General features: G+C 49.3%; 1 protein-coding gene across 1 annotated transcript in view; it reads right to left on the reverse strand.

Annotated features, from left to right (window-relative positions):
* Positions 1-1,057: 1,057 nt before the first annotated feature.
* LOC119373425 (chymotrypsinogen B) overlaps positions 1,058-16,289 on the reverse strand; it is a 42,146-nt gene continuing 26,914 nt past the window's right edge. Inside the window, exons 6-8 of the mRNA XM_037643451.2 lie at positions 3,478-3,722; positions 2,091-2,233; positions 1,058-1,304 (exon numbers count right to left, since the gene is read on the reverse strand). Coding sequence (XP_037499379.1) covers positions 1,134-1,304; positions 2,091-2,233; positions 3,478-3,722 — 559 coding nt within the window. The 3' untranslated portion in view covers positions 1,058-1,133. The remainder of the gene's footprint in view (positions 1,305-2,090; positions 2,234-3,477; positions 3,723-16,289) is intronic.

Here is a 16,289-nt window from a genome sequence, read left to right on the forward strand (position 1 = left end):
AATTCGCAATACATATGTGCAATGTAGCGTACACTATAGGCTGCAATAGCAGATTAAATCTGCTCATACCCTCTCGCGCGCATTGCACGCAAGGCAGGGTAACGTTCACGAGGATCACTTTGCACAAAATATTTTTACGTCCGCACACGGCGTTAACAGTCATGTATAATAAACTTTTCGAACTCGTTCCTCGACTCATGCACATGCTAGTGACGTTGTCCTTAGTGAAAAACGAGAAATTTCTTAGTCAAGGCTGGAGCAAAGGGAAAACACAAGAAACAAAATGGTGTTCTCTGCTATGTATTTCAACAGTTAAGACTTCGCAGTAACTTTCTAAGGTAATCGCCTGCTCGCACGAGGTAAGTTGGAGGGAGGAGGTTCGTGCCAGTTTGGTTCCGACAGCTCATATAGCTGCTAAAAACTGTTCTATTGAGCAGTATACATACATTGTTGCCAGGAGAAAACTTGAGTTCTCTGGTCTCTACAGACATTTATGATTTTCGGCGGTGGCATTTCGTTGGAGGCGAAATTCTAGAGGCCCTCATGCTGTGCGACGTCAGTGCACTTTAAAGAACACCAGATGGTCGAAATTTCTGAAGCCCTCCACTACGGCGTGCCTCGTAATCATATGGTGGCTTTAGCACGTAAAACCTTATTAGGTTCATGTTTTTAGTCAGTTTTTTTCACTGTACAGAATAACATAAGCAATGGGGAATGCTCAGAGTTTAAGTCATGCGTAGGAAAGCCGCTGCAATTTCAGGGTAATTCGTCTATTCGAAGTAAGCAAAGCTAACCAACACGACACGCAAATATTGTGTCGTTTAGGTAAGTTTTTAAAAACGTCTACGTATTTCTTACACATACACACGTGAGCTTTGGCTATCTACGCAAAACGAACATGAAGAAACAACCCTCATCATACAGATTCATGCAGTATGTGATCTGGTGAGCACCAAGAGACGCAGAGAATGCGCTCTTAGCAGGTAGTCAAGCTGGATCTCTAGAAGAAAAATATTCGCACACGCACACAGGAGAACAAGCAAAGAACAAACTCCAATGAACTGAAACGACACCGGTTACTCGTTTTATTAGGCCATCTCCCCAGCCTGCTTGCAGACAATTCACTCTGCTGGCTACCAGACGGGCATGGCGACGATGTCGTGTATCCACGTGAGCAGTGCCGAGACATCCGAGAAGACGAACGGTGACGACCTGAACCGGGTCTCGTTGCCCCACGAGACGACACCCACAAGGGTCCACTCTCCCGACGAGCCCTTGCTCATCAGAGGGCCGCCGGAGTCGCCCTGCGAGGAAAGAGAAAAGAGGGCATACCGTCAACGCTGCTCACAGCTGTGTGGACAAGAGGGACAAGTATTAAGGCTAAAGCCTTGGATGCCTCATCGAACGCGAAAAGTGACGGTCGGCGGCATTGGCGTCAACATGAAGTGATGCAAAACAATCATAATTCGATGTCATCGTGTGACGTCATCATGACGTCATAGATGGCCAAACTATGTGGAAGCAAGGGAGAACTTTGTCTTCTATATTGCTGCGGTAGATTGCTTTTACGCGCTGCCCTGTACGTCTTTTTCGTTCCATAGCTAACACTTCACGCGGTCCGTTATGCATTTGCCTAGGACGACTCAAGGGCGACAGCCATCTTGTTTTCCCTTTCACTCGATTATTGTACTGATTCACGACCTCCCGAGAGCTTCTGCACCCAACGTAGTTTTGCACTGCCTCTGGGATTTTAACAACTGGCATTTTCTGCACCTCGCGTGGTTTTGCAGTGCTTCAGGGATCCGCCCACATTTGACCAAGCGACGATGTCGTGATGACGTCATGACGACGCCACAAATTTTAGATTGTGACGTAATGGTAACGTCATAGGGTGCGCCATCACACGATTATCTTTTGCATCACTCGCGTTGGCGCCGACGGCCACTTATCGCGTTTGACGAGGCGTCTAAGGCTTTATCCTTAATATTTCGCCTGCATCACTCGCGTTAAGGTGGATGCCGCCGATGTCTATGGTCGCTTTTCAAGTTTGATGAGGCGGGTTCTGGTCAGGGGCCTGTGAAAGCACACACCACTCCCGGAAAGCCGGACGACGCCTGGGCGCATATCTGGTGCGTCAGGTTTGCGTACGAGTGCTCCTCCTGGCACTTTTCCTTGTCGATGACCTCCATCTGGGCCTCCTTGAGGAGCTCAGGCAGCTGCAGCGAGTCGATGCCTGCAAGCATAGGCATGTACAAATTCGCATCCAAGCAAACATAAACAACGGAGCCAAACTGCGCAGATAGGCGCGCACGGCGTGAAGATATTTGCATTCATTAGGAACATCAAATTTAATGTCCATTGAAAGCTGATTCTAAATTGTAATGACAAGAAGGGTGAAATGTCATATACGTTTTCTCGGATTCGAATCTGTTGCACCAATACAGACTTGTCACTAAATATTAATCACTTGGTTCCATCAAATTTCTCCCTCATGACTGCGCGCATGACGGAGTGTAGCGCCCTGCTAGCGTTTGTTCCTCGCATGTTATAACTGGCCCGTTTGTAGAAGTTATAAGCGTCTGGACAGCGAGTGTTAGTCACATCCGTACGTAGTCAAGATATCGCATTAGAAATGGTCAATTATGCGTAATACGGGTTTTGGATGACGCAATTTTGATCGCGAACAAGACTGATAGGGATCAAATTTCTTGATCGCAGTTGGCTTATTCACGTAAGATACGGACTGGAGCCAATCGCCTTCAACCATTTTGATCCCGATCGGGGCTCAATCGTAATCTAAAATACCAGTGCGACTGCCGCGTTATTAACAGTTACTTCTACAATGAAAACATAAAGCATGACAATTTCGTGCGTATATTTTTGGACTGCTCATAGCTGGCGGCATCTTGACGAGACAGGTTCATAGAACTAACGTTAACGCGTTGGCTTGACAAAATTGCGTCACATGATATCACTTGTTCCTCCACTATATTCGGTTACAATTTAAGAAAAAATCTCAGCTTCACCCACAACTATCCCTGCACCTCCCACAAAAATTTGCACAAATTCTCCGTCTAATAGCGCTTACTCCTTTTTATGACCTCAAGTACTTCTCGAGTGTTCACAGAGCTGATGTGCTATATAGACCTACGTCGTGTCGCTGGTTTCAGATCAGAAACTTGAACGTCATGGCAAATTTTGTCTGGTATTCTGACATCGCTGCTTCAGCCAAACGCATTGTTTTAGCTAGTAACGACGAAATTTTCATACCTAATATGCGCATATTTCCATTAGCCGAGGAAAAGTACTTAGGCTTTCAGCGCAAACCAGCTAGCACGACTGCCTTTCACAGGTGAAGGAGCGGAGCCTGTGGGCGGAGCCTAAACCTCCTTGGGCGGAGCTGCCATTTTTTCTTCGGTTGGTGCGTACTATATCCTCAGCTCTAGACTCACACTCGGGCGCCGACTGCACACTCACTCGGTATGGTGTTGCCCCAGCCAGCGACGGTGACATGCGAGGGCAGTGGTGCACCCGCCCGGGGCAGGCACACCGGGGACAGAGGCAGGGCAGTCCGCAGTACGAGAATGGCAACGTCGTCGACGGCGCGGTCCTGGTTCACGAGGTGGCAGTTCGGGTGCTTGAACACCTTGCTCACGAATGCGGTTGCTTGGCGGGAGGTGCGCGTCGAGCCGTACCGGACCACGTAGCGAGGCTTGAACTCTCTGGAGAGGACAGGTTATAAGCGAAACTCTTATTATAACTCGGATCTTTCAGTCGTGGCGTTGTACACGAGATACCTGGCGCTAGCGAGCATACAAAAAGAGGGTAGCGAATTGGGCGAGTTGGAAAATGCTCATGATGGTTAGCGCAAACGGTACACGGTCGGAGAGAAGAAGACGACGACATAGCGCTTGTGTCGTCGTTTCCTTCTCTCCGTCCATGTTCCGTTTGCGCTAACCATCATGAGCATACAGAAATGCGACCATCGAAGGCGCCCGGTCACATGCGAAGTTGCACATGACTGCTTTCCAATAAATGTTTTCTCGATCATGGCTCGTTGGCGATTAGCTGTTTCGGATACGACAATGTGATCTTTTATTGCGGTGACTTGTCATTTTACGTTGCCATATTTCATTGCTTCCTGGATATGAGCGCACGACGGTCGTTGTTGCCTGAAGCAACTGAAGTGTTGCGGATGAAAGCCCCGTTCCAGTCATGGGTCATGGATGAACGAGGAAGCATTGCGCAGTGCGATAGAAAGAAAGAGAGAAAGAAAGAGAAAAGAAAGAGAGAAAGGAAAGAAGAAAACAGAACGAAAAAGAAAAAAAGGAAGGAATAAAAGAAAGAAAAAAGAAGAAAGGAAGAAAGAAGAAAGGAAGAAAAATAAAGACAGAGAAAATAAAGAAAGAAGGAATGAAAAAATAAAGAATGAATGAAAGAAAGGCGGAAAGAAATAAAGGAAGAGAAAAGAAAGAAAGGAAGAAAAAGGAAGAGAGAAAGGAGGAAAAAGAATGAAAGAAAATGGGAAGAAAGAAACGAAAAAGAGAGAAAGAAAAAAGAAAGAGACAGAAAGAAAAAGAAAGTAAGAAAAAAGAAAGAAAGACAGGAAAAAGAGGGAGAGAAAAAGAAAGAAAGGCAAAAGAAAGAAATAAAGAGAAAAAGAAAGAAAGAAAGAAAGAAGGAAAGAAAGAAAGAAAAAAAAACATGGCTGATCCCTCTGTCATAGGGATCGGTATGACAGGAAAGTGAAACGTGTCTTCACAGACGTAGTTGAGCGTTTGTTATGCATTCTTTCGCCCCAAGTGCGAAGGAATGAATGCTACAGCAACAAATTGTAATGTCACGCGAAGAACGGCAAGCAGCTCGAAACTTGCAACACGCTGCTCAAGCAGAATGGGCGCACGGAACGAACATACACAGGATAAGCGCGCACTGTCGCAGTTGTAACTTGTTTCTGTGTGAGCAGCGTGCTCCTTCCGCAAAAGCGGCCGCTGCGGTGAGCGAAGTGACCTTCGTGCTCTCAATGCAAACTTGCGGTGAGAGCTCAAGACGTACACACTACCGCCATCACGAGATAAGCCCGCGAACGAGCGACCACGCCCTGTAGAGGCGCGCGTTTATCCGCGTGGAGCGACAACCTTTAAACCGCGCTCTTCGAGCCCTTCGCGCCATCTCGCTAGTGATAACGAAAACAGGCTGAAGTGCCACCGATCTCTGAGTACCGCCATCGGTAAATGGTGTATATAAATAGCTCGTCGTTTGCATGACAATGAACATGCCGTATGTGGCCGAATCGTTGCGCGCCTCGCGCTGCGGAACGAGAGGTCGTAAGTTCGACTCCCGGTGATGGATTTTTTTCTTAGCCAACTGTTCGTCATTATACTTTACAACGTCATATCCGTGACGGAAATACGTGAGTAGAGCCGTGGTGGACCCCGGCGTAAAGCACTTTCGTGTTAAAAGAAAGAAAGTAAAGTAGCACGTCAGGTACGCAGACGCAAACCTTCGCTTGCCCCCATTTTCCTGGTAGGGCAAGGGCTCCTGATTTTTTAAAACCAAGAACGTTAGAAACACGCTGGTCCACAGGCTGCAGCTGAGCGACTGAATTGCCACACATCTCTACTACACCTATCGTCGTACATACTTTTTGATCCTCATCAACCTACATGCCTTTAACTAAACCATATTCATGAAGAATCGTGTGGTAGAGGGCCCTTCGCCGTCAGGGTGCCCTCCGCTCAACTACGCCACTACTGCCGCCACTCATGCCGACTACCTGCCTACGTCACACAACAGCGCTGCTCCTGCTTCGTAGTTTAGTTGCACTCGATTTGCGCATGCAACGCCGGCCATAGGGAATCCTTCTGTACTCGCGGACAACTTTTCGCGGCAGTGAAGCGAAGGCTAGACAGCCAAATCGCGCGTATCCTACCGCTTATGAGTGTAGCCCCACAATGAATGTGCCCGTATTTTCTGCGTGAGACAGAAAAAAAAATACTTTATTTTCTACATGTAGCTCTTTGAGACAGAACGCACCAGTGAGGTTTTTGTATTTGTTTAACTTTATACGTTGTCACTTTGCGTTTTTGCATGCGTGAGAAAGTCGCGCCTCTTAGGTGAACCTCGAACGCTAAACGGCGTCTGCGTCGATATGAAACGCTGATTGCGCGCAGCCATCACTTTTCACAGCGCTGCGAAACGCGCCATACCGGACTACTTCGCGTAAGTGCACATGTGCAGAAGCTCCGCCCCCGTAGCTTTCCCTTCGTTGTCAAGAAAAGCTGTCTGCAAGTACGGGTAATATTGTTCTACATAGGCAGAAAAAAAGCGTTCTTTTATGCTATCACCACAGTCCCTCAATACTTTAAAATAAAGGTATTGAGGGACTATGCTATCACTGAGGCTTACCCCTGTTTGGGCCACTCAACTGTCCTTTTTTGCACCGTTCATTCCCTTTCCATGCGAGGTGGAGAGCCAATGGGGATATTACAAGCTATTTCACATCTTCTCCAAGAAATCAAGCCAGTGAACAAGCGCTATAACTTCGAGCGCTTTCGATTGGTCTCACCTTCAAGTGTTAAAGGGGGTTAAATTGTAAAGGGGTTAAAATCAAATGTTAAATTGTTCGAATCCGTCATGTAAGAGCGGAGTTACAGGGATTTGTCGCAGCGCTTTAGACGCTTCCTTTCTGATTTCGTAATGCGCCAAAAGCTAAGCAGGGGGTTTGGGGGGGGGGGGGGAGGTGTATGACATCGGGGAAAGAAGATACGTCCGTTCGTCAGCGCTTGCCATGACCTTGAGACAGACAGACAGACAGACAAAAATTGAACTTTATTTGATCCTGAGGAGCTTTCGCGGGAACACCTATCGCTGTCCCAGCCCCGACTTGAACCTTGAGCACATTTTTTTCGAACGAGCAGCTTACTTTCAATGTGATCGCAAGTGCGCGCGTGCGCGCACGTGGCGGCATCCGGCGGCGCCCGCAGTAACCATGCAGCTCACGATGCTCAAATCAGCCAATGGCCGTGGACTTTAGGGTTTATGGTGCGGTTATTTGGGCTTATGGCATCATTTGCCGAGAGAAGAGGGAACGATTTCTAGCTGACGTTGAGAATTATTGTAAATTCCAGGCCGTGTGCTGCGCTATGTTTGGCTCGCGTTCGGCAGCGTTTCTTCACCATGCTCAAAAAGTGTTGCAGGGCCCCCTTAAGCGTATAAGGCTAACGATTCAGAGCACTACGTCCTCCTACTGTAGAAGAGCAGTAATATGTCGCCATACGCGACAGCGATCATACGGCGACCGCCCGATGTGTGTTTATAAAAAAGTGTTTAAAGATTTACAGTATTTCGTTCTCTACTACGGCTGAGCAGTAAGCCGTCCACACTGAAGAAAAAGGGTTCACTTTTGCTGGTCACACGGACGGGAGAATCATTCTGCTTGATATCTTTATGAAAAAGAACCGCACCCTGTGCTCTGGTGGTCGACGCAATTTTCGGTCAGTATTTCATTTTTGCATTTTGATAACGCGAAAATTACGACTGCATGTGCTCAACTCCGCCGCTTGCACATGCCTTCTATGCATGGAACTAGTTTTACAAATAATCAACAGCACAATGTCAGCTAACGCTCAAACGAGTACTGACACGATCTTGGGTCATCGCAAAAGGGACATTTTTCGTTTCCTTGGTACGCAGTGTTAACGCTCTCCACAGACCCGTTGGACAGCTATAGTCGGTGATAAGCTAACAAGGAGGTTTAAAATCTTTGCAAGTTAAGAATAAAAAGTAATCTGTACCACTGTCCATTTGTATTATGCGCGTCCAACAACGGCCGCTCTTTCCCATGACGTAACGGTTAAGACATAATAATGAAAAATGCAACATGGCGCCGTTCGCGATGAGAGGCGAGGTACCGGTGCACCGAGACCGAGATCCGTCGATTCGAATTTCCTGCGGTGTTTGTTTCTTCTAGAAGAAGCTATTTCCTGCTGTTATCCGCACGTACCCAGCATCATCCTCGCCGGTCGTCATACGATGCTGTAGGAGCTTGTGACTGTGCCGCGTTTGAATTGTACCGAAGCGGCAGCAGCTCGGAGTGTTTTACAACGCTTTAGCGCGCTCCGTCGTTTCGTGAGCGTCAAGTTGCAACACGGCGTGTGTTCCCTCCATCGCTCAGATACCCCAAGCATATCGCCTGAGGGTCACCACATCGGCGATTGTCGTCGCATTCATTCGTGTGCAGTGAGGTGACGCTGAAGTAGGAATGTGCGTGTCTGTGTACGATTTACCGTCCGGAAAAGCCATAGCATTACCGTTGCCACAATTGCGTGTGTGTGCGTGTGTTAGTTGGAGCTCGCAACGTGGGAATCTCGGTGATCTATTGCGATATGCGCCGTGCTGTGCACCTGTATAAGTCACGTATGTGCAGACGAAGCGTGAAAGAAAGAAAGCGACCAACATAGCCCATTAGCGCAACACAATGCGATTGTAAACAAACCAGATGTGGAGAATATTAGTGGTGTGTGCATTATAAGAAGATAATTGTGGTGATCTCGTGCGTGTGTGATTATGCGACGTGTGCCTATTGGGGCAGTTGCGTCGTCTTAGCGGAATTGAGTTCCACCAGCCCAGAATGATGTTCTAGGTTGAAGTGCCCGTCGCGTAAGTCTCGAGCTCGATGCACGAACTCCTTGCAATTAAAAACGCCGTGCGAGGTAATCGTTGTCCACAAACCGTGCAATAATGCGCTCGCTGTGACACGTCGATTGCATGGATCGTGATCGTAACTGTAGTGACGCCACTAAAACTATTATTGAGTGAAAAAAAAAAGCTGTTTTTAATCGCGTTGCATCATAGTTCACGATATCAGATTTGGAATTCTTGTTTTTGTCTAACGGGCGTTTTTTTGCATTTCGAGTGTATTGTGTGCATGTATTACGCAGTGATAATTTGTTTATATTAAACTCGTGAAGCTCATAGTGCGTAGACTCCTTTTTTACGTATTGTGTGCATGTATTAATTGCGCAGTGATAATTTGTTTATATTAAACTCGTGAAGCTCATAGTGCATAGACTCCTTTTTTACGCACTTAACCCTTCGTGTGAAGCCTCACTATGCTTCACGAACAAATGAGGGGGGAGCCGGAGAGGTGGAACTTGTGCATCTTAGCAGCGCAGTGGAACGAACAACAATAGGAGAGGTGGGGCTTGACAATGGACGAAAAGAATGTACTTACTGATTGTGTCCTTCGAGATTATCTATATAGACATTTATATGTTTTCCTTTTTCTTCTTCGAGGATGCACGTGTTTTCCCTATGTGCGAGTGTATACGCGTGGTCTTTTGGCTACTGTTTTTCTCGTTTCTACATTTTTAGGGGCGAAGCTCCTTATGCCGTGGGTCTGTCCATCCTCCGTTTGTTTGTAGCGTTGTAGTAGCCACCTCTAGCTCGTGAGAAGCGCGCTTTCTGGTATGCAGTAGAAGAAGAAGACGACGTTGACGAGTGAGACTGTCGTGCGTGTTCACCTGTGTGGCATTCTTTCTTCTTTACTGCGCGTTCTGGTATGCAGTAGAAGAAGAAGACGACGTTGACGAGTGACACTCTCGTGCGTGTTCGCCTGTGTGGCGTTCTTCCTTCTTTACTACGTCTCGTGTTTTCAACGACACCCGAAGACAACATTTCAGAAGTAACGCGCCATGAGGCTCCCTCTTGGCACGCTTTCTCTTTAGCTCGGAGTCGCCAGATGGAAGACAAGGCTGCGGAACGGAGGGCACGGAAGGCGGCGGCAGCGCGCGCTCGCAGACAGAATCCTGAGGTGAGAGCCCGCGAGGCCGAAGCTGCACGTCGACGCCGCGAAGCAGATTCCGCCGTTCGAGCCCGCGAAGCCGAAGCTACTCGACAAGCTGCACGGCTGCGGCGAGAAGACCCCGCCGTTCGAGCCCGCGAGGCCGAAGATGCCCGACAAGCTGCAGGGCTGCGGCGAGAAGACCCCGCCGTTCGAGCCCGCGAGGCCGAAGCTGCTCGACAAGCTGCACGGCTGCGGCGCGAAGACCCCGCCGTTCGAGCCCGCGAGGCCGAAGCTGCTCGACAAGCTGCAGGGCTGCGGCGCGATGACCCCGCCGTTCGAGCCCGCGAGGCCGAAGCTGCTCGACAAGCTGCAGGGCTGCGGTGAGAAGACCCCGCCGTTCGAGCCCGCGAAACCGAAGCTGCTCGACAAGCTGCACGGCTGCGGCGCGAAGGCCCCGCCGTTCGAGCCCGCGAGGCCGAAGCTGCCCGACAAGCTGCAGGGCTGCGGCGAGAAGACCCCGCCGTTCGAGCCCGCGAGGCCGAAGCTGCTCGACAAGCTGCACGGCTGCGGCGAGAAGACCCCGCCGTTCGAGCCCGCGAGGCCGAAGCTGCTCGACAAGCTGCACGGCTGCGGCGCGAAGACCCCGCCGTTCGAGCCCGCGAGGCCGAAGCTGCTCGACAAGCTGCAGGGCTGCGGTGAGAAGACCCCGCCGTTCGAGCCCGCGAGGCCGAAGCTGCTCGACAAGCTGCAGGGCTGCGGCGCGAAGACCCCGCCGTTCGAGCCCGCGAGGCCGAAGCTGCTCGACAAGCTGCACGGCTGCGGCTCGAAGACCCCGCCGTTCGAGCCCGCGAGGTCGAAGCTGCACGGCTGCGGCGCGAATCGGATCTTCAAAATGTGAAGGACTGTGAAGCGGCGAGAAAGCGCGCATACCGGCAGGCAGAGCCCGAGGCTGTGCGAGCACGTGAAGTGGCTGCAAAACGCATCAGGCGGGCTCTGCCCGAAGGCGCCGACGCGCGCTTCCAGCGGGACTTCCTTGATAACAGTTTCGGCCATAGTTGCGGTGTGTGCAACAGATTGTGGTTCTCAAACAATCTACTCACAATATCTTCCATCAAGAAGGACCACGCTCGCGCCAATGTCATCGCCGTGCTGCAGCGCGAGTTCGCTTCGCCCTACTCATCATCATTCACCACGTGGATATGCTGTGATTTTTTTATTATTTCTTTTTCTCGCTCTACCTGCACGGAGGACGACGCTATAAAAGCGCATCGTAGCCTCGTAAATTTTGCCTTAATAAAGATCTGTCTCCGATCGAAACGTTGACAAATAAACTGTTTCTTCAGAAGTGTCCATCCTTTTCCTATTTGACTTGATGCGTGTTAATGATGCGTGTTAATTTTTCAGCGCTCTATGAATGCGAGCAGTGTAGAGCTAAAGAGCACAGCAGAGCGCAGTGCGTTCTTTATCAGAGCGGCTCTCAGGGACGGGTGGCATTGACCACACGAGCCTGTTAGTACGCGATATTTATTCCCTCTGTTTTGTTCACTTTCATTGTAGGCTTACAGGTCGTGTAATCACGTAAGCTGAGCGTTACGCTTTACTGAACATTAAGGATAGGGACACGTTTCAGACAGTTGTATGACGCAGCTGAATCTGTTGTGAAAGAGTTTGCGAGTACGTCAGGTTGTGTCTCAAGTAGGTAATAGCGGCTACGTTTTGAGTTTGTTTTGAGTGAGCGTAGAGAATACGCACAGATATCTTCTGTAGGTTTTAGGTAGCCTTCGTGTGAAAGCTGTGTTGTTGGTTGTTTTTCGTGTTGTATGACGCAGCTGAATCTGTTGTGAAAGAGTTTGCGAGTACGTCAGGTTGTGTCTCAAGTAGGTAATAGCGGCTACGTTTTGAGTTTGTTTTGAGTGAGCGTAGAGAATACGCACAGATATCTTCTGTAGGTTTTAGGTAGCCTTCGTGTGAAAGCTGTGTTGTTGGTTGTTTTTCGTGTAGTTAGATATGAGAAGGTAACGCTACATAGCAGTACGGATGGTAGGAGCAGACTTGTTTTAAAATTGGTTCTTTTAGGGATCTAGAGCCAGATTATATCTGCTTTTGGTGTTGTTTTGCTTGGATGACCAAAATGATCTATCTTGTAGGCATCTACTCATACATGAGTGTTGTAGCTTTGGCGGCACAAAATTCTGCCAAATTTTAGAGTACCGGGTTTTTCATTTATTTGTGTGTCTTGAGAAGCCTGGAGAGTTTTTAGCGAGTCCAAGGCGCTTGATCGCGGCGTGGCATTGTGTTGTGTGGTTCGCTTTGCTGCTGTCGATCATTGTGAGGTGGTTTGGGAGTTTGTTGCGAGTTCGCAGTTGCGGTTCCAAGACAGGACGTCGTCCTCGTCACCAGCCTTTCTCTTCGTGCCCAGCGGTTGTGAGCGCTGGCCAGCCGAGATTTTTCGGGCGGCGGAGGAGCTGTTACGTTTGGCCTTAAAATTCATCGAGGCAGACGCCATTGAGCGTGCGGCTGTCTACCAGAATGCTGTCTTCTCCCCCCGTATCGGCGCTCAGACGGAGGCAGGAACGCCGATTCTTCCTGGAGGAGCTTTTGCCGGGCGAGCGGACATGTCGCCGTGGATGGATTTCCCAGAAAAAGGACGTCGGAATTCGGAGACCCCTTTTTGGCTCGTTGTTCTCTTCGTGAGATAGTACCGCGGAAGAGATTCTCAGCCAGCCACTTCTGCCTTCTACCCTACCGCAGCAGGGAAAATTAACCCGTGCCGGAGGGAGCGGTCTGCGTGTTTTCCGGAATTCGACACACCCGCTTTATCGTGCGTTTTGGTAAGCGTGGGATCGCGCCGTTGGAGACGCTCCCATCAACCCAGGTGGTGCCTTCACCCGAGGCAGCCATCTCATTCAACGCTTCTTCCGAGTATTACCGGCAGTGGAAGCAGAGGTCATCGGTCCTCCAACCCCAATTCCCCTTTGGACTGGAACTCCTCGCCGACCTTCTCACCTACGAGTATTCGGGGCGTGGCGAGTGTATTGTGTGACTATTTGCCTCCTTTCGGGAGGCCGGACGCCAAGACGACAGGTCACCGGATTGGCGGGAGACGCTGACACCGGTTTGCCCGTGCTTCTGCAGTGACGGTCTCGGGGCTATAAAAGCCGAAGACTTTTGACGTTATTTCTCAGCGCTCTCTTTTCACTCCAATCTCTTAACCATGTAAATAAATCTACGTTCCTTCTTGAAAGAACGCGCCTCCTCACTGGGAACCTTGGGCTATGGGGACGGACGGCGGGAGCCAGCTACCGTAACGAGACCCGCCGTACCCCACTCCTTACAGCCCTTTGCCCGCGGAGACGTGCTAGCGGCACCCTTTGTGTTGTACTTCCGCCCGTGGCGTGGGGAAGCCTGTTTTGCTTCTCCCGCCGCCTTTAGGAGCGGGTGGTGTACTGCGTTTTGTGGTGTTGCCGCAGGCAATAAACTGTTGCGGATCTCGAGAGCAGTACTGTGTACTTGCCGTGTCGCGCTCGGCGCCTTTGCGCTCGAACGTACGTGTGCAGCGGCGCGCTAGTTCACGCGAGGCGACGGCAAACGCGGCCCTGTGGCTCGCTAAGTCCGAACCCACGCTAGTGGCCGTACTCCTGTGAGGTACGTGTACACTACAATATATACATATAGACACACATATATGGAAAGTAGGGGCCCCGCTTCCTGCAAAAGTGGGCCCCCCCGCTGTAATGCCAACTGGGGCGGCGCAGGTATGTAATAAATAAATAATAAATTAAATAAAAACTTGAAAGCTCAAGGGCTTAAGGGGTAATGGCAATGCCATTGCAGATTGTCGAAGTGAGAAACAATCCCACGTAAAGCATTTAGTCAACGCCAATTTAGCCGCGTACATCTCCTTGGCATGAACGTAACGGCAACGCATGCAATGACCGCCACAGTTAAGCTCCATGTGTGCTACACGCTTCTATTTCGTGGAAACAAGACATCAAATGAAGCCTTGACGTTTTTCTCAAACACGATGACAAGCACGGCGACTAGGGACGCAAATGTGATATTTACGGCAACACAAGAGTCGAAATTCATGAAGGCAATCTCAGACCGCTTCGCCATACTTCGCTTTGAGTCACAGTTGTCATAGTTACAGCAGACAGTGAAGTAAACTGGTGGCGAAAGTTTCGCAAAGAAATTTACAGACGACCTTATTAAATGTCAATAATGTCCCTGTTTTGTTCTGTGAAACCGTAAAATAAAGATTCCTTTATTTTAAGTTTTACGTTAAATCTGGTATCCTTTGTTTTAAAACCATGATAGGTACTGCTCAGAAAGACCACCTTTGAGATGCACATTACTTCTTCGTATAGGCTGCGAGATATCCATAGCGCGGGGTGCGATTCAAACAACAGATATATTGTTATGCTGACGCTGAACTCCGTGCCTTCACAATTTATTTTATCTAGCTTTGCTTTCTTTTTTTCAATATCAGTGCAGTATTGCAAAGTAAGGTTTATATGAGTGAAAATTATTGCCATTGTTTAGGAACTACTTCGTTTGTAGCGCGGAGGCATGCAAAGTATGAGAAATGCGGCCTCGTGGGCGGAGCTTATATTTATTCTTAGGCTGTCACCGATTATAGTATGAAATATTTTACTTTGATTTTAACGTTTTCGTCGCTGAGCATCTGCAAGCCAGCCCCACTGAAGTGGGCATTATCCCGACGAGTCCACACAGTTCCACTGAGTTTGCGAATTCTGCGTCCTGCACGCAGCCTAAGTCGCAGAAATCACTGCGGCGTCACTGGACGATAATTCCCTCATCGCTGATAACGTGCACCACGACAGATCTGCCACTAATACGTCGCGAGTTGCTGTCTTCCCGTGGCGTCACACTGCGATGACACGTCACTCAGAAGCCGCCCCCTCGATATAGAAGCGGAAAGTGTGTTTTTAAGGCAGCGGTATTAAAAGTATATTTGCTGCAACGTCGGAGCCATTTCCGCCTCAACAGGATGTTTATACCAGCGCCACAGCCGCATGGCACTCTGATTGGCTGCGGCAAAGCGGATAGCGTCGGCGGGCGGAAAAAAAAATCTGTTCCTGAGTGATCCGGCTCGCCGCCTCGTTTTCCACCCGCTTCAGTCGCCTGGCGAGGAGAATTCTACCGCTTTCCTTTTTTCCCGCTCATCCGCTTCGGCCTTCGGTGTGGTCGAGCCTTTAGAGAATATGGCCGCTCCAGTGAGCGAAGCAGTTTTTGTGCTTTCTGTCATCTCAACACAGTGTAAGCAGTGAGAGCGCGGCACGTAGAAGGGTAGGAGCCGTTTACTGAGATCTGTCGAAATTGCGCGCGCGATACTGATCAAAGTTCGCAGTTGATACCCGAGCGACGCAGCCCTCCCACTTTAACACCTCTTCACCCGACGAAAGACGAGCGGGGCGGTTCCTGTCTGCTTGAGGAGCCATCGACGGCGGACATCGCACGCGTGGCGACGCTATCGCATGCGCCTTTCGCGCGACGGCGATGGCCGGTTCATTTCATCTCTGTTTCGGCCGCATTCGTCGGCAGCGCTCGCGCACCTTTACTTCCACATAGAAGATACGACAGGAGGGGCGATGTTATCTAATTGTAATTAATAATTAATACAGAACATGACGGCGACGGCAAAAACCTGCAGAGAGGGCCCATATAGTTGCTATCGCAGTAAAATATCCATGCACAATCCTATTTGGGAGTGGTGTATGCGATGCGAAAGCATGGAGTTATTTTATAGGTTGCAGTCTTCCCCAGAACGTTCTTTTCGGGCGGCATCGGCATGAAGTGTTTCACCTTCTTTCCAGCGTTCGTCAGCGTCGGGAACATGCACATGGCAGGCGCACGCCGTGACCACCGAAACGCGTGTTTGGTACAACATTTTCTCAAAGTGATAATTTCCCTAGAGTGTACAATCCTTCATGTAGGCTTTGCATGTTGTCATAGAGCGGTTTCTTGTTCCACTATACCACGAAATTCAACGAAACCTTCACGAAAAGTGTTTTCCTATTACAATTGCAATGCAACGCGGCTACAGAGCGCTCATATATTTCAAGCCTGGATATTTAGCCCACGCTTAATATATCTGAACCTATGAATGTTTCATACCCACGGTGCAAAACAGCTGTAAAACGACAACACTTTCTATGAATGTTTCGTGTGTATGTAACCCGGTAGTTAAGACATTCGCCTTCGGAGCCCGTGTTCAAAATATGTACCGCCACTATTATTACCAATGTTTCTTGCAAATATTGCTTTATGACGATGATCGTCTTACGTGGTGGAGCGACAGAAAGACGGAAGGATAGCTTTCTCGTTAATTCAGCATAGAAATGCGTATGTACTTAAAAATGCTGGTCCTATCAGATCTGCGCGCTGTTTATGGCTTCCGCGGCAGTCAAGTAGCATTGGCGGGGAACAAAAGCCCTAGCGAGTATTCCGCACAGTTTCAACACTTGTCTTCCTGTGTCTG

This window comes from Rhipicephalus sanguineus, chromosome 11 (genome assembly GCF_013339695.2).
Source record: "Rhipicephalus sanguineus isolate Rsan-2018 chromosome 11, BIME_Rsan_1.4, whole genome shotgun sequence".
Classification (NCBI taxonomy): domain Eukaryota; kingdom Metazoa; phylum Arthropoda; class Arachnida; order Ixodida; family Ixodidae; genus Rhipicephalus; species Rhipicephalus sanguineus.